Raw genomic sequence first — 24,930 nt, forward strand, 5'->3', positions numbered from 1 at the left:
GTCACTCAGAGGAGAAGATGGTGAAATGCAAACAGGGGACACAGAAAGGGCTGAACTCCTCAATGCCTTCTTTGCCTCAGTCTTCTCCGATAAAGAAAACAATGCCCGACCTGAAGAATTTGGAGCAAATGATTCAGCAGAGGAAACACAGCCCAGAATAACTAAGGAGATAGTACAAGAATACTTGGCTAGTCTAGATGTATTCAAGTCTCCAGGGCCAGATGAACTGCATCCAAGAGTATTAAAAGAACTGGCAGATGTGATTTCAGAACCACTGGCAGTCATCTTTGAGAATTCCTGGAGAACAGGCGAAGTCCCGGCAGACTGGAGGAGGGCAAATGTTGTCCCTATTTTCAAAAAGGGGAAAAGAGAGGACCCAAATAATTACCGCCCAGTCAGTCTGACATCAATACCAGGGAAGATTCTGGAGCAGATCATTAAGCAAACAGTCTGTGAGCACCTGGAAAGGAATGCTGTGATCACCAATAGTCAGCATGGATTTCTGAAAAATAAGTCATGTCAGACTAACCTGATCTCGTTTTTTGACAGAATTACAAGCCTGGTAGATGAAGGGAACGCAGTGGATGTAGCCTACCTTGATTTCAGCAAGGCATTTGACAAGGTGCCCCATGATATTCTTGTAAAGAAGCTGGTAAAATGCGGTCTTGACTATGCTACCACTCAGTGGATTTGTAACTGGCTGACTGACCGAACCCAAAGGGTGCTCATCAATGGTTCCTCTTCATCCTGGAGAAGAGTGACTAGTGGGGTGCCACAGGGTTCTGTCTTGGGCCCGGTCTTATTCAACATCTTTATCAACGACTTGGATGATGGACTCAAGGGCATCCTGATCAAATTTGCAGATGACACCAAACTGGGAGGGGTGGCTAACACCCCAGAGGACAGGAACACACTTCAAAACGACCTTGACAGATTAGAGTACTGGGCCAAAACAAACAAGATGAATTTTAACAGGGAGAAATGTAAAGTATTGCACTTGGGCAAAAAAATGAGAGGCACAAATACAAGATGGGTGACACCTGGCTTGAGAGCACTACATGTGAAAAGGATCTAGGAGTCTTGGTTGACCACAAACTTGACATGAGCCAACAGTGTGACGCGGCAGCTAAAAAAGCCAATGCAATTCTGGGCTGCATCAATAGGAGTATAGCATCTAGATCAAGGGAAGTAATAGTGCCACTGTATTCTGCTCTGGTCAGACCTCACCTGGAGTACTGTGTCCAGTTCTGGGCACCACAGTTCAAGAAGGACATTGACAAACTGGAACGTGTCCAGAGGAGGGCAACCAAAATGGTCAAAGGCCTGGAAACGATGCCTTATGAGGAACGGCTAAGGGAGCTGGGCATGTTTAGCCTGGAGAAGAGGAGGTTAAGGGGTGATATGATAGCCATGTTCAAATATATAAAAGGATGTCACATAGAGGAGGGAGAAAGGTTGTTTTCTGCTGCTCCAGAGAAGCGGACACGGAGCAATGGATCCAAACTACAAGAAAGAAGATTCCACCTAAACATTAGGAAGAACTTCCTGACAGTAAGAGCTGTTCGACAGTGGAATTTGCTGCCAAGGAGTGTGGTGGAGTCTTCTTCTTTGGAGGTCTTTAAGCAGAGGCTTGACAACCATATGTCAGGAGTGCTCTGATGGTGTTTCCTGCTTGGCAGGGGGTTGGACTCGATGGCCCTTGTGGTCTCTTCCAACTCTATGATTCTATGATTCTATGATTCTATGATTCTATATATGATCATCAATATTAGTTTATTCTTCAATGCTGGTGAAACTTATGGGCCAACTTATGACCAAGCCCTACAAATGAATGTTTAGGACTGGCTACAACAACACACCAATGCAACATCTCAAACCACCCTTGCACTGAACAGCTCACCTAGTCATCATAGACATCAAGGAATTCCACGGTGGTGAATATATGGAATTCCACCCAGGTGAGTAAACTGGCTGGCAAGAGAAGGATAGAGTGGTCCATCTTTCCTTTGCCAACTCGCTTAGTTTCCATGCTAGCTATGGAGGAAGTGAAGTCTCTTTCTCCCTGGTCACTATGGAAACATAGTGGGCTGGCGGAGGAGAGAGGGATAGATCAATCTGTTCCTTCTGCTCCAGCCCACTTGTGTTTCTATGCTGGCTAGGGAGGAAGATCACAGAAACCAAGCCAGCTGTCAGATGAAGAACATAATAACCCAACCTTTCTGTATGAACAACAAAATGTGTCTTTCCCACATCGGTCTCTACAGCCACAGCAGGTGCTTCAAACCTCCAATAGTTTGACTTCACCTGCAAAGGCACATTCCTCCATTGTTTCCTGAGACAGACAGATGTCAACAGCAGTCTGTAGTCAGTCATCCACCTGGTAGAAAGCTCCCCTCCCCCAGCCTAAGAGGCTAGGGTTTTTTTAAAAAAAATAATGCTAGTAACATGCTTTTGACAGATTTTAGGGCTATTATTCATAGTGACATTGTGTATAGAGATACAAGTACCATATTTGGGATGCTGAAGACCAGCTACTTTAACATATGATTGCAGAGACAGAAGTGTGTAACAACTACATCTTCATCCCTAGACAATGTGGAAGGTGCTCATTCCACAAGCCTCTGTCAGGCAATAGGATAACCTTTGGAGGTGTGCATTAGTGTTTGTTCTTTACTCTTTCCAGGGAAACTTTCTTATTAATCCATTGAGGTTCCTTTTAGATGTATGAGTTGATTTCCCTCCGCAGGCATTAATATGCCTCCATGTCATGATACACAGAACTATAATTATTTCCAATCTCTGTGTCATTTTCAAAATTTTCCAATCCAATTTCCTGGGTAGGAAAGGGGAAAAAGGGGAGGTTACTGCTATTTGTAGCGCTACGGCGATGTTTCCAAAACAAGATGTACTATGTCCTGAAAGCTGCTATTTTGATAACTGTGGTTATGCTCCAAGTAATGAATAGCAAAATAAGGCAACACTTAGTTTTAAATATGTTTTTAATGCACTGCTAGAACTGAGAACTCTAGCAAAGTCGTAAGCTCAATTGCAAGGGGCTCAGATCATTGCCCTGAAGTTCATCTCTTTTTTAAAATAATTTTTTATTCATTTTTAAACATATTAATTGTCATACATACCACAAAATTTCACATCTTATACAATCTTTTTGGACTTCCATCAGCACCTCTGATGATCCCCCATTTTTATCTTAACTAACATCTTCCTTTTTATCCAATTATGCAATAATTCAAATTATTCACCTCACAAAACTTCCTGGCTCTGAAGTTCATCTCAGTCTTTTAACAGCTGCTGAAGGAAACAGGACAACTTTACATACTATTCCTGGTTAAATTAGCAATGTCATGATCATTCATGTGACGCTTCAGTAGACTTTGTAAGTAGTTCACAGTTCATGGAGAAGGTGGAATTGATAGCTTTTAGTAGATTTTCATTAGTAATATTTTACTTTCTGATGTTTAGAGGATATTTCGTTTAGTTGTTTGCTATGTTTACTACACATTTTCCTTGTATTTTTGTAGCTGAGTTTTATGTGTAATGTTCCATTGAAGATGATGTTTTATTTAGTGGATCGGAGAAATTCTCTGGAGTTTGTTTGGTTTTTATATTTGCATTTTTATAAAAAAAAATCCTAGTTAGTATATAAATTGAACAAACAAACCATCAACAAGCTTTTCAATATGACTGGAGAATAATTCAATTTACATACCTGGGTCTCAAACTGTGAGGCAAGTCTCATTAGGGAGTTCCACGTTCCATCTGTAAACATTTCTACATGCACCTTGATTGGATCAGACCAGGGTGGGCAGACTTCAGGCTTGTCAAATCTATTTTGTTTTTCATTAGAACTCCAAGATCTATCAATCAAAGCCATATGCGAACCAGACATCTGGTTAGAATGAATAAGGTGCTTCTGAGCCTATTCTGAGCCTTTGTTTTCAACACCAGAACTGAACTGAGCTCATATTCCTTTCACAAAAAGTCCACTCCTGGTTAGCTTTCTTCATTTCAGTAAATTAATTAGAAGGGGAAAGTTAATTTGCTGTTGCTCTGTGGCTGAGAGTCCAGAAGCAAATGATCCAGAGAAGGATGAGCAGGTTCAGATTCACCAGCTTCCCACCCCTGGATTAGAGAACAGGCTGTTCCACTTCACCTCCTCAAATCAAAGCAATTCAGAAGGCTATGATTCCCCATCTTGTTTGTTGCCAGTCCTTGAGGCTAGGGAACTAAACAAATCACAGGCCTGTTTTCCCAAAGCATTTTGAAATGTTGCCTTGGGCCCAACGACTGCCTTCATCTCTTAGTTTGCTTTCTCTTAAACGGCAAACAACAGGGAACCATTCCAAAAAACCCAGTTATGACTTTTGACTTCAGGGAGACCCATTATGAAATCAGATACAAACCGGATATAATTCTGATACAGATTCTTCTAAAAATATTTACATACTGGGCTTTTCCTACAGTCCCTTATCTGGTCCTATCAACTCATTTCATACATCTAAGTTGTGTTTGGCTGGGAAGCAACTTAGACCTTGGAAGTACCTGTTCAAGGAGACCTATTTTACTCACTCTCCAATACATGTGTGCTACTGGAGCAAGGCATTTTACCTGTTATGTCATCCATTTCCCATGTGCCTGATATTATTATTATTATTTATATACCGCCCTATACCCGGGGGGTCTCAGGGTGGTTCACAGAATAAAATCAAGATATAAAACCACAAAATACATAATAAAAATGAAAATAACAACCCAATAGCTACTATTGGGGGTTAAACCCCAACTTCCATCAGCCCCAGCTAGCATGATCAATGGTTAATGATGATGGGAGTTGTAGTCCGGCAACAACCGGAACTCCACAAGTTGCCCACCCTTGCATTACATGATATTTGTAGTGCCCCTGCCTACTATTGCCACTATTGGCCTGCTCTAGACATGCTACTGTTAATTCAGTATGCTGGAGTCCCAGAAGCTGAGACTTCTGAATCAGAGGTAACAGCTTTATTATATGTAAACAGCAACCTTAGTCCTTGACTTGAGTTTACCCCTCAAATTCTGCTGCTGGTCATGCAAGAGGTTCTTATTTGGCCATTACTGATAACGGCTTTCCCATCATATTAACAAAGCAATCCTCAGGCTGCAATCTTAAATGTACTTACCATAGAACAACCCCTGCTGAACACAATAGGAATTATTGCTCAATAAACATGTGCAAGATTGCATTGCGCTGTAAAGCTGCAGTCCTATGTGTACTTGCTTGGCTCTAAATACCACTGAACTCCATGGGATCCATTTTTAATTTTTTAAAAAATGTTTAATGTTCTATTACGTTTTTGTTGTCAATTTTTTTAAATTAAATTTTACATTGCAAATGAAAATTCGAACATTAAACATCAACAACATCATGGGATCCATTTTGGGGTAGATGTGCATAGGATTGCTCTGCAGAACTTTCTACCTTATGCAAAACGTGGAAAAACTTTTCCAGGCTTCTTCCTCAATGTGACTTTTTGCTCTGTCTGCGTTTGGAAAGACTGCAAAAGATCATCAGATTTCAAGCTTTAAATCAGTTAAAAAATTAATAATGTGTAAATTGCATTGATTTTTTTCTTGCCTTTGAACAGATGATGCAGGGAATTCTAATCCAGTTTGCCTATTGCTCATTAAAGTGTTTATATGAAAATAAGGTACTATGGCCAAGAATTATCTGGTGTAATTAACAATATGATATACAGCGCTGCAAACCGCCTTAAGGCATACCCTACGCTTAACAGCACATAGTGTTTGGTGCCAATTTTTGTAGACATGCATCTACAGTAGTATTCACATGCACAAACATGTACTTTTAATACACAAAACAAAGTGTACATTAGTATATGCGTAGCGTTTGGATGTCACATTCAGATGCACTCGCAAACATTGCAAGAGGAATTGTGTGTTTTGAAAAGTTCAGTCATTTCAAGGCTCAGATTTATTGTTGGCCACACTCAGGGAAAGGAGAGGTATTGTGACGAGCGCGAATACCTCAGCTCAAATTCAGCAAAAGTGCAAGACGATGCTGCAATTAGAGTCAGTGAAAAGACTGCATGAGCAGTTGTCATGCATGCGATAAGTTGTTATTTCAGGCCGATGGCAGAAATCCTAGAAGAAAAATGAAGCACGTGGGTGATTCAGAGAATCGAAGCAAGTGAAATGTCTCACTTCAACGGGCTGAAAAGAGTCTTTTCTACAAAGATCTTTTAAAATGAATGCTGCAGAGATTTTGTAAGTTACTGACATTTCCTTCTTCACTCTCCCAGATGCCTGAGGTGAATAGCAATCAATTTTAAAGTTGGCAATCAATCAAAATACATCAAAAAAATTATTTTAAATAAATCCCCAACCATAATCCCAGCCCAAATGAAGAAGTCTTACATTCTCAAAACAGAAAACCACAGGCTAAATAAATAAGTAAGTAAATAAATAAATAAATAAATAAATATTTATTAAAAATCTGGCATTGGTGAGTTTTAAAAGGAAAGGATATTTAAAGTGGTGATGTAGGCATTAAGAATACCTTTGCTTAGCAAAGCAGGCACAACACTGAGCATGTGAAGAGGGCATTCAAGTTGGAGTCAGAGATCACTGGCAAAAGGCCAGGGAGAAACTTTGCATTTTGTTTATATTTTGTTGAAAGCCAATAAAGGCTGTTGTTATTATTATTAGTATCCTTCTGTCTCAAGAGACACTGGAGTGTGCCTCCAGGGGGTGAAGTCAAAGGCTGGGTTAGCAGCACCAAAGTGACCTCTGCAGAGTGCAAGCCTAGGCAGTGTGTATGGAGCTCCTGGGCTGCCCAGACGACAAGACTCCTCTCTCAGCCTCGCTGATGTGGTCCAAAGGAAAGCAGAGCAATATGTTTGGCACCAGCTTGGCTGCAGGAGTTGCCAGAAAAAAATGGTGTACAAGGCACCATCTAACTGTCATAAGATTTTCTTAAAAATAAATAAAAACCAAGTTTACATTTGCCAAGGATGCCAGTAAAATTTCTATTGTGTAGGGCTGGATCACATAAGACATAGCCTGCTGTTTCAAGGTCAAAGTTAACAGAAATTTGGCTTAGAGAAAGGAGAATTCTGCAGATTGGCTGAATACTAGACCTTTAATAATGACACTGAGAAACAGTTTTGGCATACTGCACATCTATGTTTTTGAGATGCTGCTACCGAAGCTGCAAACAAACTAACAACCAACCAACAGTATTGGAAATAATATTTTAATATTAAGAAAAAATAATAATCTTAAGAGACATATTTGCGGAATGTAGGTAAACCAACAGATGTGCCCCTAGAAATGGGTCATTTCTAAACTCTGTTGCAACAAAACACACAAGGATTCTTGCCTAGATTTCTTTCCGGTGTTCTTCGCTTACAGCAAAATCTCTGCTTTGAGAAAACGCCTTCAGAAAAGGAAGGAGCAGGATGAGTAAAGAGTCAAGGTATGTTAATTGTTTTCAATTATATAAAAGGCTGCTCTAACAGGATGAAAAAAAGGGGAGGGGAAATTCTCCCCAGTGACTTACAGAGAATAACAGGGAAAGTCAGCAGTTTAAGCGTGTGAGCAACAGAAGTAAGTAGCAGTAACTAACAATTAGGAAATATGGTGGCAACCCATTACAGGGAATTTCTACAGTAGAATCCTATAAGAGAAGCTCCCCCTCAAAGTCCCTTCTATCGAGCTATTAAGATTGCTATATTTCATTTTTACTATAACTCCTTCTTGAACAGCCACACATCAAGCAGAATTTCAGCAAGTGTTTTCCGGCATGAAGATGAACAAAGATTAGCACTACCCTTGCTGAATTGCCTCGTGTTTTCTTTTAAGTGTCACAGAAGCCCAGCCAGAAGAAAAGAAGCCGCCCAGCCTTCTTGCTAGGAATGACACAGGCACATACAGGAACGTGACCTGGCCATAGCTGTCAACTTATAGATTTGAAAATAAGGGACCAGCAGCCTCGAAAATAAGGGATCAGCAGCCAAAAGAAGGGATCAACAATTACTTTGATACAATACATATTTTGTTGTGTGCAAATGGCTTTGGATACCTATTAGGTCCATAAATTACCATATAGCATATATTCAACACAAAAAACCAGCAACAATTTGTTGTTGACAAAGGACAGCTGGACATAGAAAGGGCCCCATTACCTTCAGTAGCTTATTTAAGGGACATCATCAATAAGGGACAGCAGCGGGACATGGCGCTGGGATAAGGGACTGTCCCGCCAAATAAGGGACGCTTGACAGCTATGACCTGGGCACAGACAACTGGTATGTCAGTTCCAACGGATTCCCCTTTTCCTTGGCTGGTCATAAGATCACAAGAGTCCTGCTGGACCAGGCGAATGGCTCATCTAATCCAGTTTCCTGTTCTCACAATGGCCAATCAGATGTTCATGGGAAGCTCACAAGCAGGACCTGAGCACTAGGCTACTCTCCCTTCCTGTGGTTTCCAGAAACTGGTATTCAGAAGCACACAGCTTTCACTATAGTTGTAGTGTGGTAGAGGCTGGATGTCCACCTATCAGGGACAGCGTAGTAGTGTATTGCAGGCAATGGCCTGTGACTGTGACCTTTGAGGGCCTTTCTGACTGCATGATGCTGGTGGTTCAGAACAGGGGAGTCAACACCTACTTTACATAACAGTCACTATAGTTTTCACAGTCTTTAAAAAATAAAAATAAGGTGCTTGACTTTTGGAATCCTTCTAGGCATTCAAATTCGGCACCTAAACACCACAAAATGACAGATCCCAATGCTTGTTCCACTTTCATTCATTTTTCTGTACGATGGGAGTCTTTAATTACACAGATCGCCTCTGTCCAAAAGTTGTTCAGCTACGGTTCAGTTACTGAAAATTGTATGTGCAGAACATCAAAGAAAAAGCCATGGATTGCTTCTTCACTCGTGTACTTGAGAATGTCTGCAGCCGTCATGTGAAATTCATGTGAGATTCGCTTTCCATAGCTCAGAAATATAGTAATTAAAATTGTGGTAGAGTCCCCGAGAAAGTTTATTGCAGCTGAAGTCAAGTATTAACTTGCCAATTTTACAAGCAACAAAGCCAGCCATGTGTGAGATGTTAGCGGAAAGCATGTCAGCTACATGTTGCTCTCTTGTAACGTTATTTTGTAAATTCAGCGCTAGATTCAGGGTCTGCCAATTCCTTCCTAGTGCCAAACACAAAGAATGCGCCAGTTAACCGGCAATCTTTCAAGCTGCACAAGCGTGAAAAGGAAATGTAGCACCTTGGGGCAAGGGCAGGTCCCCTTTGCAGAAACACCAGGTGCATGGATAAGCAGTGATAGAAACTCAAATATATAAGCTACGGTAGGTGCCAAATGGCTCCTTGAACTGGGGTGACAGTTGCCAAATAGAAATGCCTAGTTGCCATTTTTGGGCCAGGTGGCTCCTAAGTTGTACTTTTCAATACTGCTTTTGGGTTCCTGAAACTCATTCTGATAATGCAGATAAAATCCAATGGATAGAATTTTACAGGATGTGCTGCTAGTGTGTGAAAACAGTCCAGGTCCAAGGATCCCCAGGCATGAACCTCCAGGCGCCATCCTACCACCCGGGAATCTTCACTTGGTCGCAAGTGGCCAATAAGGTAAAGGGACCCCTGACTGTTAGGTCCAGTTGCGGACGACTCTGGGGTTGCAGTGCTCATCTCGTTTGATTGGCCGAGGGAGCCAGTGTACAGCTTCCGGGTCATGTGGCCAGCATGACTAAGCCGCTTCTGGCAAACCAGAGCAGTGCATGGAAACACCATTTACAGTACCTTCCTGCTATTTATCTTCCTGCATTTCGTGCTTTCGAACTGCTAGGTGGGCAGGAGCAGGGACCGAGCAACGGGAGCTCACCCCGTCACGGGGATTCGAACCGCCGACATTCTGATCGGCAAGCCCTAGGCTCTGTGGTTTAACCAGGTGCAAAATGTGCCTGGCTGATTTTGAACACTGTGGATATGGCTATATAACCAACGTATTATCTATTACAGTCATACCTTGGTTCTCAAACGCCTTGGTACTCTCACGTTTTGGCTCCCCAACACCGCAAACCCAGAAGTAAGTGTTCTGGTTTGCAAACATTTTTCGGAAGCTGAATGTCTGGTGCGGCTTCCACTTGATTGCAGGAAGCTCCTTGGTTTTTGAACTGTTTTGGGAGTTGAACGGACTCCTGGAACAGATTGAGTTCAAGAACCAAGGTACCATTGTGTTACTGTTATGTACTTAAGAACAGAACAATCATTAAAATGATTGGCTACTCAAGAAAAAATTAAACAACTGCATAGGTCTGTCAGAATAGTCTTCAAGGGACGCCTGAAAGTCATAAGTGTGAAAGCCTGCAGAATCTCCGCTTGGGACGGGCTAAGCTTAAATGTCCAAATTCTGGTCAAGGCCAGTGGAGCCTCTGTAACATGGGGGACAACTAACCGCGATCTTCCAGATAATCTCAATGATCAAATGGAGATACACAAGCTCAGGCAGTCCATCTGCCCCATCAGCAGTCTAGCCGCTGCCTTGTGCACCAGCCGAAGCTCCCAGACTGGGGCCCAACATGTACAGACATACCGCTTTCCTTGACAATCAAGAACTTTGTGCGTACAACAGTATACATGCTGGGTGCTTTCTGACTAATGCTGTATGTCCCAGAGGGGCAAGATGGCATTGGGTACAGGGCTAGTACGTACAGTCCTGCCACTCCGCTCAAATGTTCACTGAACGGCTATGGTCCCCCCCCCCAAAAAAAGAGATCTATTCAATAGTTGAATAGATCAATAGTTGTTTTTCCATCTAGACAGAAATAATATGGTGGACCTCTGCTGGTGGAAGCAACCACAAAGTACTTATAAAGTCACCTTGGTAGCCAATTTGTGACACAGTGCTACAAACAGCACAGGCAATCCGGGTTCATGGTAAGCTTGGACAAGAGCAGGAGCTCCAATGACATGAATGGGGAAGCCTGTGGCTCTCTAGATGCTGCTGGACTACAACTCCCATCATCCTTGACCATTGGCCTGGCTGGCTGTGGCTGATGGGAACTGAAGTCTAACATCAGGAAGGCTCTACATTGGCCACTCTGGTTTAGGGTAAAGGGATGGTGGCACCCTCTGAGGTGATCATGAGTACTGTGGTGAATGCTGTGGCATGGGGAGAGAGGTGCAGGGGCCAGGGAGAGGCAATGGTTGATGGTAAAACCAACCTGGAGGCAGGCAATTCACTAAATGGGATGCTGGCTCATGCAGAACTCGCCCCGATTGGCTGCCACAACATTCTCCTCACTGTGCCTGTTTGTATTCTTCCCAGCTGCACCCAGTGAGAGTTCACATCCAGGCCTAAACCTGGGACCTCTCACAGAAGAAACCTGGGTTGCTCTACAGCAGTGGTTCTTAAAGGGTATGGCGAGAGAGGATGGCAAGTGGGGCGGGGAGATTCAGGAACCACCAGCATCATATTTTTGGAATGATTCATGTACTTACGATATGTAGCTGCATTGTTTTTTACTTTCTGGATGTCCCATGATCATGTGTTCTATGTTATAAATCAAGGACTGCTAGTTGTTGTTTCTTTTTTGTTTCCTGATGGATTTCTTATCAATAAAAATGTGGTATGGCGAAAGCAAATTTTTATTCTGAATGTGTGGCCCAGAGAAAAAGGTGTGAGAACCACTGTTCTGTACGATTAGAGCTCCATGGTATCCCACACATTGCCTGTAGTGGGGAAGAGGGATGCCATGGGGGCATTTTCCTGTTTCTGGAAATGGATTGGCTCCCTATATGCCTGACCAATGTAGGAGCCTACTTGCTGCTCAGCAATTGGCGAGAACGTGCGATATTGCTCTGGAATTCAGCTGATTGGCTCTGAAAGCCCATCTTTGAAAGCTACTGTAGCTCCTGCTCAGGTGAACTCTGACAGGTGTGGTGCCAGTCACTTGCTATCTATGTAATGGCAGCTGACTTGGCTGGTGGGTAGTTCCACCTGTCAAAGGTGGCCCACAGAGAATGGAGGATTAAGGAATCCAGCCTGCAGTCTGGCCCATTTCCCATCCAGTACTGGATGCTTCTATTTGCTATGGGCTGTGTGTTTTGGAGTGCTTGTGTTTTCTCCTTTTCAGTTTTTGTGCTGGGAATGTATAGCATCCTGACTACATGATGCTAGCTAGCATAAGCCGACCTCCCAGCTTGCTGGGTGAGACCCTCAGATTGACCCATAAATCAGTCTTGGAGCAAAGCAGAGAGCAAGAAGAGAAAGAAATAAGCAAGGTTAAGTGCAAATGCCGTTCTGTAAGTGGTTTGTCTATAGCAGCCACAGCCCCAACCTTTTTTTTTTTAAATGACAGCTCAACTGTGTCTTTAATTTTCCATTTCATGTCATCTTTTCCCATTGATTTCATTGTCCAGTTTCCCGTTGCAAAGCTTCTTCAACATAGTCTGCCGCAAGTTTCATATGACAGTTCTTGAGGGCTTTTATTACATCGTCAACCTTTGCTTCCTTCCCCCTTGATTTCCGCCACTCTAGAAGCGATTGCATCATTTGTTCATGCATGTTATATGGATTGGCGGTTACAATTCTATCGATTTTGACTTCTGAGATGCCAAGTTTTCGAATGAGCATTCTCCAGTTTTTCCCAACGTGATCACATATGATCTCAAATGCTTTGTCCAGCTTACCTAAAAACAAAATCATAGTTTGCGTCAACTTGCTAATTCACAATGGACCATTTAACGCTCCTCTTGTCATACTCCAGAGAATACTCTGTCTTGACCCTCCTACTTGTCCTACTGTGAAACACTCGGGGTTATGGCGTGACACTCAAGAGATGGGACAGGACTCCAGTCTGGGTGCTACTTCCCATATTTGCCACCCAGCCAACCCCATTTTTCATCTTGAGGTGTGCAGGGCCTCTGGGTATCTACATAGCCAGCGAGAAGTTCACTGGCCAACCTTTGACTGTACTTAAGGAGTAAGGAGCCTCAAGCCCAGGGGCCTAAATAAGCCCATCAGGCCTCCCCATTTGGCCCATGAGGTCTTTCCGGCCAAGCCACACCCACATGCCCTACGCCTGACATCATACATGATGCCAGATATGGAGTGGAACATGCAGTTACTTGGCTGTGATGAAATGAGGTTTGCAGGCATTGCCAAGCAGTTGATTGGTGCTGCCTGCAAAACCCCATGCAAAGCACTGGGCCCAGGGATTCCCAGTACTTGACAATCAGCTGATCGCTGGTACTTTGTGCACGGTGCATTTGCCCACACACTCTGATTTCAAACCAGGCTTGCATGTGTGTGTATCACCTGCCATTGTGACATCAGGTGATGGACAAGAGAGCAGCCTCACTCATCTGTCAAACTTGGCTAATGGTGAAGAGGTGGGGGAGAGAGAACCATCAGGCCCATTGGTCAGATTTGAGAAGCTCAGAAAAGGCCATAGCTCAGAGGAGTTTCTAACTGCCTTCTGCCAGCAGCGATCAGCTGATTGTCGAATACTGGGAATCTCTGGGCCCAACGCTTTGCAGGCACTACTGATCAGCATCTTGGCGATGCCTGCAAACATCATTTCCTGTAAGCACACACAAAGTGTCTGTTTATTTTTATATTGGGAAACAGGAAAAGAGTTACCATCTTTTTTCCTTGCAGGATATCTTAAAGAAAAAAGTTTAAGAGGAGTTCTGGAATGCAGATGGCATTAGCCCTATTCAGGGATTCACACAAAGCAGGGAGGAGGCAGAGCTGCACAGACAAATCCTGTCCCCAATATTTACATAGAGGCTCCTCTTCAGACTTTCAAGTGTTCAGTGTGAAGATGGATGTCTGAGCATGTTGGAAGCATCATGATAATGCCTGCATTATTAGAACTCTCAATCATAGGGAAGCTTCTTTATGCATTCAGTCAAATGTATACAGAAGGCCCCCATAAGTCCTTTATGCTGAACATGTAAGGGCCTAAGTATGAGCCCGTGCACAAGGGAACACTGGAGGATGGGCTTGCCAATGCACCTCCTCCTCACTCCCTCTGACAGTCTGGAGCCTCCATTTGTTTCCAACTACAACTCCTATCAAGCCCCAGTCAAAATGGCCACACTGGCTGGGGCTGATGGGAGTTTTAGTGGTGAAAGCTGCTCTAAGGCCTCACGTGTACAGGTGTGCAAACACCTAAATAAGGCTAGTGGGCTAAGCAAATTGTTTCAAGTTGTTAAAAGCAAGAACCCTAGACAAGACAGCTTGATCAGCTTTCATAGCAGCTTGATCAAGATGAAGCTAAAGTTGAAGGTTAAAAGGTAAAGGGACCTCTGACCATTAGGTCCAGTCGTGACCGACTGTGGGGTTGCGGCGCTCATCTCGCTTTACTGGCCGAGGGAGCTGGCGTACAGCTTCCGGGTCATGTGGCCAGCATGACTAAGCTGCTTCTGGCGAACCAGAACAGCGCACGGAAACGCCGTTTACCTTCCTGCCAGAGTGGTACCTATTTATCTACTTGCACTTTGACGTGCTTTTGAACTGCTAGGTTGGCAGGAGCAAAGACTGAACAACGGGAGCTCACCCCGTCGCGGGGATTCGAACCACTGACCTTCTGATCTGCAAGTCCTTGGCTCAGTGGTTTAACCCACAGCGCCACCTGCATCCCTCAAAAAGTTGAAGGTTAGGCAATGCAAAAAGGTGAACTGAGCTGCTTCAGGCAGCATTATTATTATCATTATTACTATTAGTAGTAGTAGTATTAAGAAATTACCCTAAGCCCTATGGTCAAGTCACAACAATTAAATGACATAATCAATATTAAAACACAAATTTAAAAACTGTGGAAAACAACTTAAAATTACAAAACTAAGGTGGGCCCTGAAAATATACACCTCAAGTGTCAAAAGCCAGAGTATGGGTGTAGAACACTTTTAGCTCCTTACAGGCTACAAACTCAATAATAAAGAAACAAATTTTCATATGCCAAAGCTCACTTCCTTAGATTAAACAAAAAAGTCATTTCCACCTACGTTTTTCTTGTGCATCCAGCTGATCTTCCGGGTCCCCACTTGTGCCTTCTTCAAACTGCCTAAGCAAAGTCAGCAGATCTTCTCTTTGCAGGCTTTTGAAGGCGTGCTCCAAGAACTCCACCTTGGTCCTCGTAACTATTTCCTGTTCCAGGAAAATGTTGAATAGATCGAGGCCACTTTGCACGGCCTCGAGCTTTTTTTTGCCAATGCGATCCCGGCAAAGGAACTTGAGATCGGCGAGCTCCTTTGGAGAAAGGCTCCTCGAGAATAAATTCAGCAGATCCAAAAACGGATCCATTTCTGGGGAACCTAGGAAGAGCAAGGCGGGAGATTAGGGTGTCCATATTAAAGGCATCAGTATTCAGGAAACCTTTCTCCTTTTTAAATAGAATACTGCTTTAATGCAGTTTTTTTTTTATGGGCAGAGAAACATCTAGCAAAGATGCATTTGAACCCGAGGGCGATCATCGGGCAGAAAACGCAACTTTTTAAAATCTGACTTTCTCTTTCACTTTGTTTTCTAAACTTTCCCCCCAAAACAAACGCTAGGAAACTTTTTGCGCGGCGCTGAAATCTCGATAGGAGGTTGGAAAAAATGGAAAACTTAAGTTTTTAGAAAGCTTTACATACTTACTTGCTGGTTGAAACTTTGTTGTCGATCCGGAGGCTCCGGCGTCATCCGGAGGGAGGTCGCTTCCCTTTCGGGGCCCTCCGCCCACGCCGCGCAGCTTGCCTCTCTCCGGAAATCCGAGGCAAGGGAGAGAATCGCAGGGCGCTCCGCGGACACTAGGGGGCAGCATTGGCACAGCTTTTGCAACTAGCGCCGCTGTTAACACGACCCAAGCCAGCCAGAGAAGAAAGCTCAGAAATAAATGTACGGCTTTTCTAGTTAAGCATTTCACTTAAAAATATGGAGGTGTTGTTACACACTGCATTAAAATTCTGGCTGCTCCGTTGCAGAAACATTGTTTGTGCATTTCTGCAACCACCAGTTCTCCGCTCTGCATCGTTTTATTTTCTAAGTTGTGGACATTGTATTTAATAATAATAATAATAATAATAATAATAATAATAATAATAATAATTATAATTATTATTATTATTATTATTATTTATTTATACCACAGGCATCACCTTGCCAACAAATGTCCGCATAGTTAAAGCTATGGTTTTCCCAGTAGTGATGTATGGAAGTGAGAGCTGGACCATAAAGAAGGCTGATCGCTGAAGAATTGATGCTATTGAATTATGGTGCTGGAGGAGACTCTTGAGAGTCCCATGGACTGCAAGAAGATCAAACCTATCCATTCTGAAGGAAATCAGCCCTGAGTGCTCACTGGAAGGACAGATCTTGAAGCTTAGGCTCCAATACTTTGGCTACCTCATGAGAAGAGAAGAAGGGTCCCTGGAAAAGACCCTGATGCTGGGAAAGATGGAGGGCACAAGGAGAAGGGGACGACAGAGGACGAGATGGTTGGACAGTGTTCTCGAAGCTACAAACATGAGTCTGACCAAACTGCGGGAGGCAGTGGAAGACAGAAGTGCCTGGCGTGCTCTGGTCCATGGGATCACGAAGAGCCGGACACAACCAAACAACTAAACAACAACAACAAATCTCACTGTTTTCAATGGGGTTTCAGTACGTAAATACACAATCAGAGGCGGATCTTGGGGCCTCAAATTCCAGCAGCACCCTGTGTGACACCAAAATTCAGTGCCCCTCCCAACGCTTCTTGCCTTCCATTCTAAATCATAGTTTAAAAGTAAGTTTTAAGAAAGAAAGTGGGTTTGTTGCACTAGGGAGACAGTACTTGAGTTCTGTGCTTCGTCGTCTAGCACTCAAGTCTAGTTTTCAGCTAGCAATATCTGTTCAAGTCCAGCAGAGGGAGTTCAAAGAACTGGAAACCACAGAAAATATATTCCTTTATTTGGAATAACCATTAAAAAGACCAACAGTTCACACAGTTTCTTCCTCTTGCAGCAATTGAAGTGTGCTGTGTCAGATGCTGTATGATTTTTAATTGCCTTTTCCTTGCTTCTTTTATTTCTTATATTGAATGTTATTGTATTCTATAGAATTCAGATTGTAAGTGTTCTTCACAGGTGTGCTGCAGATGACTTTGTGAAACTTGATCTTCTGATTACAACTTGGGAAACTCTGGTACAGGGAAATCCCTTTTGATTCAAAGGTTATATAAATTAAGGTTACGACGATTAGGCGGTATATAAATCCTGCCAAATGAAATGAAATATTCATCCGTGTTGAGCCCCCATCTGAAAAGTTACTATCCAGTCACCATTTTGCCATAGGCATTACCTGAATCACAGGAGAAATTATCTCTCCTTAACAAATATTTCATTTGTTAGCTCTTTAAATCCTACATCTAAAGTAGCAGTGGTTTGTATGGTGGGACAGAGGAGCAGCCTTCATCTCCCAGCAGCATCATTCCCTCTTACCAATAGGGGGAGACAGTGGCCACACCAGGCCAGCCAATCCAGTGCTCCTCCTGGTATACCTGCACTGCCCCAGCCATGTCTCCCCCTCCTGGTAAGCAGCGGTAAGGCAGTTGCTGTAGCTCCCTCCCGCTAGGAGATCTGCTCTTGACCTAAAGCAGGCCTAGCAGAAGCAGGGCCAGTCTTGCCTTGAAAACATTTCAAAGAAAGATTAAATTGGCCCCTTTTCTTTTGGAATAGGTTCCAATACCTCTTGCAAATTCCAGTCTAGATATAGGAAGGAAAGCAAGAAGGCATGCTAGCGACATTATTTTCGTCACTTGTTTTCAACATATGTATGTATGAATGAGACTCCAATACTTTGGCCACCTCATGAGAAGAGAAGATTCCCTGGAACAGACCCTGATGTTGGGAACGATGGAGGGCACAATGAGAAGAGGACGACAGAGGACGAGATGGTTGGACAGTGTTCTCAAAGCTACCAGCATGAGTTTGACCAAATTGCGGGAGGCAGTGGAAGACAGGAGTGCCTGGTGTGCTCTGGTCCATGGGGTCACGAAGAGTCAGACACGACTAAACAACTAAACAACAAAAGGGACCCCTGACCATTAGGTCCAGTTGTGACCGACTCTGGGGTTACAGCGCTCATCTCGCTTTATTGGCTGAGGGAGCCAGCATACAGCTTCCGGGTCATGTGACCAGGATGACTAAGCCGCTTCTGGCGAGCCAGAGCAGCGCACGGAAATGCCGTTTACCTTCCCGCCGGAGCGGTACCTATTTATCTACTTGCACTTTGACGTGCTTTCAAACTGCTAGGTTGGCAGGACCAGGGACCAGGCAATGGGAGCTCACCCCGTCGCGGGGATTTGAACCGCCAACCTTCTGATCAGCAAGTCCTAGGCTCTGTGGTTTAACCCACAGCACCACCTGCGTTAAAGACCCCCAAATCTCTCTGGCCACCTCTGCACTACACATTTAAAGCACCATGATGCTGCTTTAACAGTCTTGACTTTTCCCCCCGAAGGAATCCTGGGACCTGCAGCAAAATCAGCTGTACCTGTCAGGAGTCAGAGGTATTTGCTGAGTGAGAGTATGGAAAGTCTCTAATTCCGATTTTTTAAAAAACCAGTTAGGGTGTGTATTTTACACTGTCTGGATATGAGCTGAATGTAAGTAGATACCCTGATCCTTTCCTTTCCTTTTTCATGAGTCATCACTTCTCCTTCCCAGGAAAAGGAAAGGTTTGTTAATATTCTGTTAGAAAGGGCGTTGCCCTTTCTATTCACAGGGAGCAGATTATCTTCAGTCCTGTCAATAAGCAGTACAGGATATGACTAGGCTGGTTACTCATACCAGTTCAGAAAGAATGAATAAGAAAGGAATTCCTTTTTCATTGCATAGCTTGCATTCAACTTTTTTTTTCTAAAGAGAAAATTGTTTTTATAGTTTATTTTGTCACCAACTTCAAACCGATATGGAAGCCCTGGAAGTAAGAATCCCAGTCTTTCTCACCCAAACTTGTATTCCAAGTTGTGCAAGTAGCCAAACTGGTGTTATGGTGCAAGCGGACAAAATGACACACAAATTCCCACATCTTTAGCACAACAAATTGTCACAGTAACTTGAAGTGCATGCATGCATGGCCTAGGGCAGCTTTCTCCCACCTGGAGAACTACAACTCCCATCAACCTCATCCTGCATGGCTATAGGAGGTCCAGGGGCCAGATCCGGCCCAATCGCCTCCTAAATCTGGCCCACGGACGGTCCAGGAATCAGCGTGTTTTTACATGAGTAGAATGTGTGCTTTTATTTAAAATGCATCTCTGGGTTACTTGCGTGTTGAGTCCCACAATGCCACCCCCCAAAAAATTCACACTTCACACATCAATTTTTGTTTAAGGTTTTTGGCATAATTTTGGCCACAACTTTATTCAAAATACAAAAAATGTGAGTGGTTGCTTAGGCATTGGTTATGACTATCTGTCCTTGCCCTCAAGGACAGAGCTGGCCTTCCGGACACCAATGGAAGCCAGCGTGGGAAACAAGTATTGGGTGAGAAATGAAGCTGGGCATCAGACCCTCACTTCTCACCCTCATGTTCCTGTGGGGCTTGCACGGCCCAAGTCCGACACCGGGGACAAGGACGAAAAGAATGGCAAGCCCCTGGATTCCTTTAACGGAATTGCCTTTCCGCATCATTTGGAGGAATAGGCACTTACCCCTCCAAGCACCAATTTAACCAATGCCTAACCGCCAACCTTACAAGTTGTGACGATTTGCTACGCAGTAGGCAAAAACCAAATGGCACCAGCCAATCAGCCGGATGGCAAAATTCCTACCAGACCCCCGCTCCAAGGCGGACGACCCCATGACAGGCATAGCAAGGTCAAGCGATCAAGAAAAAAACACCCTATTAAAGGGAGGGAGGGAGGGTGATCCGATGCAAAACGGCCAAGAGGACGTCCAACATCTGGCCCCTGTATTTAAAGACTCTGACCCCTCCTCCAAATTGGCAACAATCAAAACTCCCCAGCAACCCAATTTTAACCACTTAAAGGCTTGGGTTCTGTTATGTACTGAGTTGAATAGGATCCAAACTGCAGCAGTCTGATTGGTCCTAGAACAATAGGATCCAAAATGCAGCAGTCTGATTGGTCCTAGAACAATAGGATTCAGAATACAGCAGTCTGATTGGTCCTAGAACAATGCAGCGGTATGATTGGTTGGCAGGAACCACCCAATCATGCTCCAGATAGAAGTGAATCCACAACCTGACTTAGCCAATCATGTGCAGCCCATTGTGTAAATAATGTATATAAAGCAGATACTTTGAGGGGACTTTCATTCATTCCTCCTCACCACTATGAGCTGAATAAAGAGCATGAAATCACTTTGCGACTCTGAGTATATTTCAGGTTCCTTACCAAATTTGCCTAGTAACAGCAGGGTGGCTTGTTCCCCCAACCGCAACACGTGCTCTCTGTTAGGGAGAACACGCTTTGTGGGGCATAGGAATTTGTTCATTTCCCCCAAAAAAATATAGTCCGGCCCCCCACAAGGTATGAGGGACAGTGGACCGGCCCCATGCTGAAAAAGTTTGCTGACCCCTGGTCTAAAACATCTGAGGACATCAGCTTAGCCTAGGGAATGCATTGATAGAAAAAAACAGCAGCAGTGCCTCAGCCAGAAACATGCCTTACCTTTATGACCTTTATAACCCACCCAGTGCTGAGATTTGTGCATTGCAGGGGATGGACTAGATGACCCCTGGGGTCCCATTCCACATTACAATTCTATGATTCTTCCTCCAAGAAGCCCAGGATAGTGTACATGGCTTCCTACCTCCCACCTTTTATCCTCACAACTCTGTGAGGTAGGTTAGGCTGACAGCAGGGATGGAAGAATGCGTCAGTTTCGGTTCTCCCAGTTTTTCTCTCTCCATTTTTCCAATCTGAAACTCAGTTCTACACGCTATATTTTTGTAATACTAGGAAATAATCTGTAATCTCCAATAGAATTGGAAGGAACCAGAAAATATGAGGTGGCTACATCCCAGCCCAACACTGACGACACTTGAGAAAATGGTAGGATGTCAGAAGAGCCACACCCCCCCCCTTTCAGTCACCAGGACAACCTTACTTGTCAGGGAAATGGACATATCAGGGTCTTAAGTCTACCCAAGAATATGTGAGCAGATCTTGAAAGTTGTAATTAATATATCCAAGGATGACCTATAGATAGATTTGTAAAGGTACTTACAACTTCCCCCTCATGGTTGTTTTGCCTTAAAAATATTTGTTTATTAATTAATTAATTAATTAATTAATTAATTAATTATAAAGATTGCTGTTCCATCAAAACTTTGTTAAAATTGGCAAGCCATCATGAGAAAGCACCCCCCCCCCAATGTTGCATATGGGAATAATTGAATAAGAATAACAAGGATACATGTGAATTTGTAAGCAGACATGAAGTGATATAAATGGTTTTTAAGGGTGAAAGACAAAGGGGAGAGGTTTTCTTTGAAAGCTCCATTGGGAAGATGTGATCTCTGAGGGAAAACATCTAAAAATACTCTAGTGCTCCCACTTCCTCAAACTAGGAGGAATTTAATCATAGTTTGTTTATTCCTGGTTCCTAGAATATGTGGGAGTTTCGCCATTCTTTTTTCACTGGAATTGGGATAAGCATCATGCAACAGTTAACAATCTCGTTGCAGTTTAAAGCTATTTTAGATGGTTTCATGCTGTGTGTTTTCCCTTTATTTTCTGGACTGTAAGATGGTGAGGAAGCCCACTGAGTTGATCAACTGTGATGGAAGCCCATTGGATTGATCACACACACACACAAACCCCTGTATATTATGCTATGTTGTGCTACAGATAAGCGTTAAAAACGCTGAGGCGTAGTTGTGTTGACTTGGGATTTATTCACCCTCAAACAAAGTAAGACTGCCAATAATTTGTGTGCTGTATCTTAGAAACATGTGCTATGGAAATCAAATAGGGCTGGTCAAGCAATGCTAACAGAACAGGGTGTGAGTAATTTCTGGTTCAAACATACAAACAGAAGTCAGCGCCTTTCCCACAATACTGGCTTAGGTTGGCAAACAACTGTGTGTGTGTGTGTGTGTGTGTGTGTGTAAGTAATCAAATGTTCCAGCCTTGTATTTTCATCCACTTTCAAGTCCTGCTTGGCACGAGTGACTTACCAAAGAAACCAGCGTAATTCATACCAGCATAGTTCTTAATTTCCACTCAGATTGTGTGGTTTTTGCATTATAGCTGTTGCATGGAATTTGGTATCCTTGCATGCAGACAACACCCTTTCAGTACTGAGCAGAGGGTTCACTGTTCGGGACAGTCATAACAGCCTCTTGCCTACATGCAGGTTAAAGTTGTGCTCCTCCTTTAGCAGTATGCTTCAAAGGCGAATTTATTTCTGTAGATTTGTTTCATAAAACAAATCCTTCTTCAAACTAGCCCTTGGAAGGCACGACGATGAAACTTGCCTCCACTTGCCAAAGGGAATATTAGCTGAAGCCTCATATCTGAAGAACTTTTCACTATGATAGCCACAGTCAACACAGCCACCAGCTTATCTGAGCTGTATCTGATGCTTTGAAAAGGTGCCCACAATGAGCTGTTCCTCTTGCTTATAGCTTGAGATTGGAACTAAGGTCAGTTAGCATCTTGATAATGCACATTTCGCAAACAGAAGCTTTGAACACTTAGCAGCCCACAGCGTTACCAATTTAAATGTAACCATACTGATTCGTGGATGCTTTTCTATAATATTATTATTTCTACCCCAGCTGCTCTGGGCGGCTTTCAACAGAACATTAAAAACAGAATAAAACTTCAAACATTAAAAACTTCCCTAAACAGGGCTGCCTTCAGATGTCTTCTAAAAGTCAGATAGGTGTTTATTTCCTTGACATCTGATGGGAGGGCATTCCACAGATCGGGCACCACCACCGAGAAGGCCCTCTGCCTGGTTCCCTGTAACCTCACTTCTCGTAGTGAGGGAACTGTCAGAAAGCCCTCGGAGCTGGACCACAGTGTCCGGGCTGAACGATGGGGGTGGAGACGCTCCTTCAGATATAGAGGGCCGAGGCCGTTTAGGGCTTTAAAGGTCAGCACCAACACTTTGAATTCTGACAACATATAGGTTGATTGTTTTAGTTAAGCTGGAGGAAGTGCACTTTTTTGTGTACTGTATTTGCACTCTGTATTTTAACCTGAATGGATCATAATAAAGTATTGACTGACTGAGAACACAGGAAGCTAACCTACACTGAGTTCATTTAGCTTTTAATGTTTGTTGTTCCCGTATTTTTTTGGAAGCTGCCCAGTGGCTGGGGCAACATAGGCGGATGGGTTGGGTATAATAATAATAATAATAATAATAATAATAATAATAATAATAATGACTGCTCCCATTTCCAATGTCCTTACCTGTGCTACCCCTTGGGGTCAGAGTGGACAACTTGATGAAGGAGTTTACTCATCTTTTTTCAAAACTAAAAAGTCCAAGTTGATGCAATTTTTCATCACAAGTTACTCCATCCTCTTGATAATTTGGGCTGCCCTTTTCTGAACCTTTTCCAACTCTACAACATTCTTTTCGAGTTGAGGTAACCAAAACTGTATGCACTATTCCAAATCCATAGACTTGTATAACAGCATTATATTAGCAGTTTTATTTTCATTCCTTTTCCTCATTGATCCCTATCATGCAATTTGTATTTTTTTTACAGCTGCCGCACACTGGGCTCTGCTTCAGCTGGTTCTTCTAAAAAGCTTGGTTATTTTATCTTTAACAATACTTTCCACCAGTTTTCCCAGGACAGACATTAAGCTAACCAGCCTGTAATTTCCAGGATTCCCCCCTGTGGCAAATTCAGAGTCGTAAAGTCTTTAAGCGCTTATCAGTCCCTTGTTCAGTGACAAGAAATTAGTCTCAGCCTCTGTGGTAAGAGCAGTCTTTACCGGTCTGTACTATTGCCAATGTGGGATCAAGCTGTGCAATGTTTTGGAGGAGAAAAAAAATCCTTTGTATATGATTGTGATGCCCTCATGAGAAGAGCAGCAGCTTTCAAGGAAGGTTGTTTTATAGACGTCAGGATTCATGGGTAAATTTCAGCATTATTAGAGGGGCAGTAAGTCTGTGATTCTGGGAGGAGAAAGCACATGTATTCAAGAAACTTAGCACCACCACAACATGGGGCAAAAAGGAAAAATGCCATAAATATTGGGAAGAATTCCATGTTGTGCCATGTTGACAGTTTCATCAGACCAAGCATTTCAGCTTGACAAATAGAATGATTCCTCTTTTCTCCCTCCATGTATGGTTCTGTGCGTTCTCCTGAACCCCACAGAGCAAATTGCAGGGGCACAAGTGGCACACAGGGGAGGGGGAAAGCCTGGCTGCACAAGCAGAAGTCCTTGTGAGGGCTTTCATTGGTGGGATTCATTAGTTAACTGAATTCTATCAATTATATGTCGGTATGGACATAGCGAGAGAATAATCTTCAGATTTTTGAACAGGTTCAACTTTTGTTCAGAGAGCAACAGAAAGATCACACTACGTGGTCGGGATCTCCTAAAATTTCAGACTTTAGAGGAATATAGCAATAGTGTCAAAGCCATCCCAAATTTAACAGTCACTTTATATTGACCTTACAAGTCCAACAACCCTTTGTTTTTGGTTTTTCCCTATTAGATGACTATAGAGTACTGTGAAATGGCATTTGCCTGAAGGAACCAATGAAGGAATATTAACTATACAAAGAAATATTCAACAAAAAACTAAAGCAGCTTTATATGCATTTACTTTTCTTTTCTTTTTAAAAAAGGAAGCATTATATAATTTTCTAGGTAGCAATACAATATTATATACAAACCCCATTGAAAAATAGTAAAGAAC

At 43.1% G+C, this 24,930-nt stretch overlaps 1 protein-coding gene and 1 long non-coding RNA gene across 3 annotated transcripts; both read right to left on the reverse strand.

Annotated features, from left to right (window-relative positions):
* Nucleotides 1-7,747: 7,747 nt before the first annotated feature.
* Nucleotides 7,748-8,701, reverse strand: LOC128414007 (uncharacterized). The gene is made up of 2 exons (XR_008330561.1): nt 8,308-8,701; nt 7,748-7,959 (listed from the first exon to the last, which is right to left on the reverse strand). It is a non-coding gene; the product is annotated as an uncharacterized LOC128414007 (long non-coding RNA).
* Nucleotides 8,702-12,369: 3,668 nt separating this feature from the next.
* Nucleotides 12,370-15,792, reverse strand: FADD (Fas associated via death domain). Of its 2 annotated transcripts, none has more exons than XM_053388657.1 (3): nt 15,679-15,792; nt 15,049-15,357; nt 12,370-12,726 (listed from the first exon to the last, which is right to left on the reverse strand). In XM_053388657.1, exons 1-3 carry the CDS (start codon nt 15,725-15,727, stop codon nt 12,446-12,448), a joined length of 639 nt encoding a protein of 212 aa, XP_053244632.1. In that variant the 5' UTR covers nt 15,728-15,792; the 3' UTR covers nt 12,370-12,445. The 2 variants fall into 2 exon arrangements, with proteins under 2 accessions (XP_053244632.1, XP_053244641.1); XM_053388666.1 differs by having other exon boundaries at nt 15,683-15,780.
* Between the last annotated feature and the right edge of the window lie 9,138 nt (nt 15,793-24,930).

The sequence above is a fragment of the Podarcis raffonei genome, chromosome 1, assembly GCF_027172205.1.
Source record: "Podarcis raffonei isolate rPodRaf1 chromosome 1, rPodRaf1.pri, whole genome shotgun sequence".
Taxonomy (NCBI): Eukaryota; Metazoa; Chordata; class Lepidosauria; order Squamata; family Lacertidae; genus Podarcis; species Podarcis raffonei.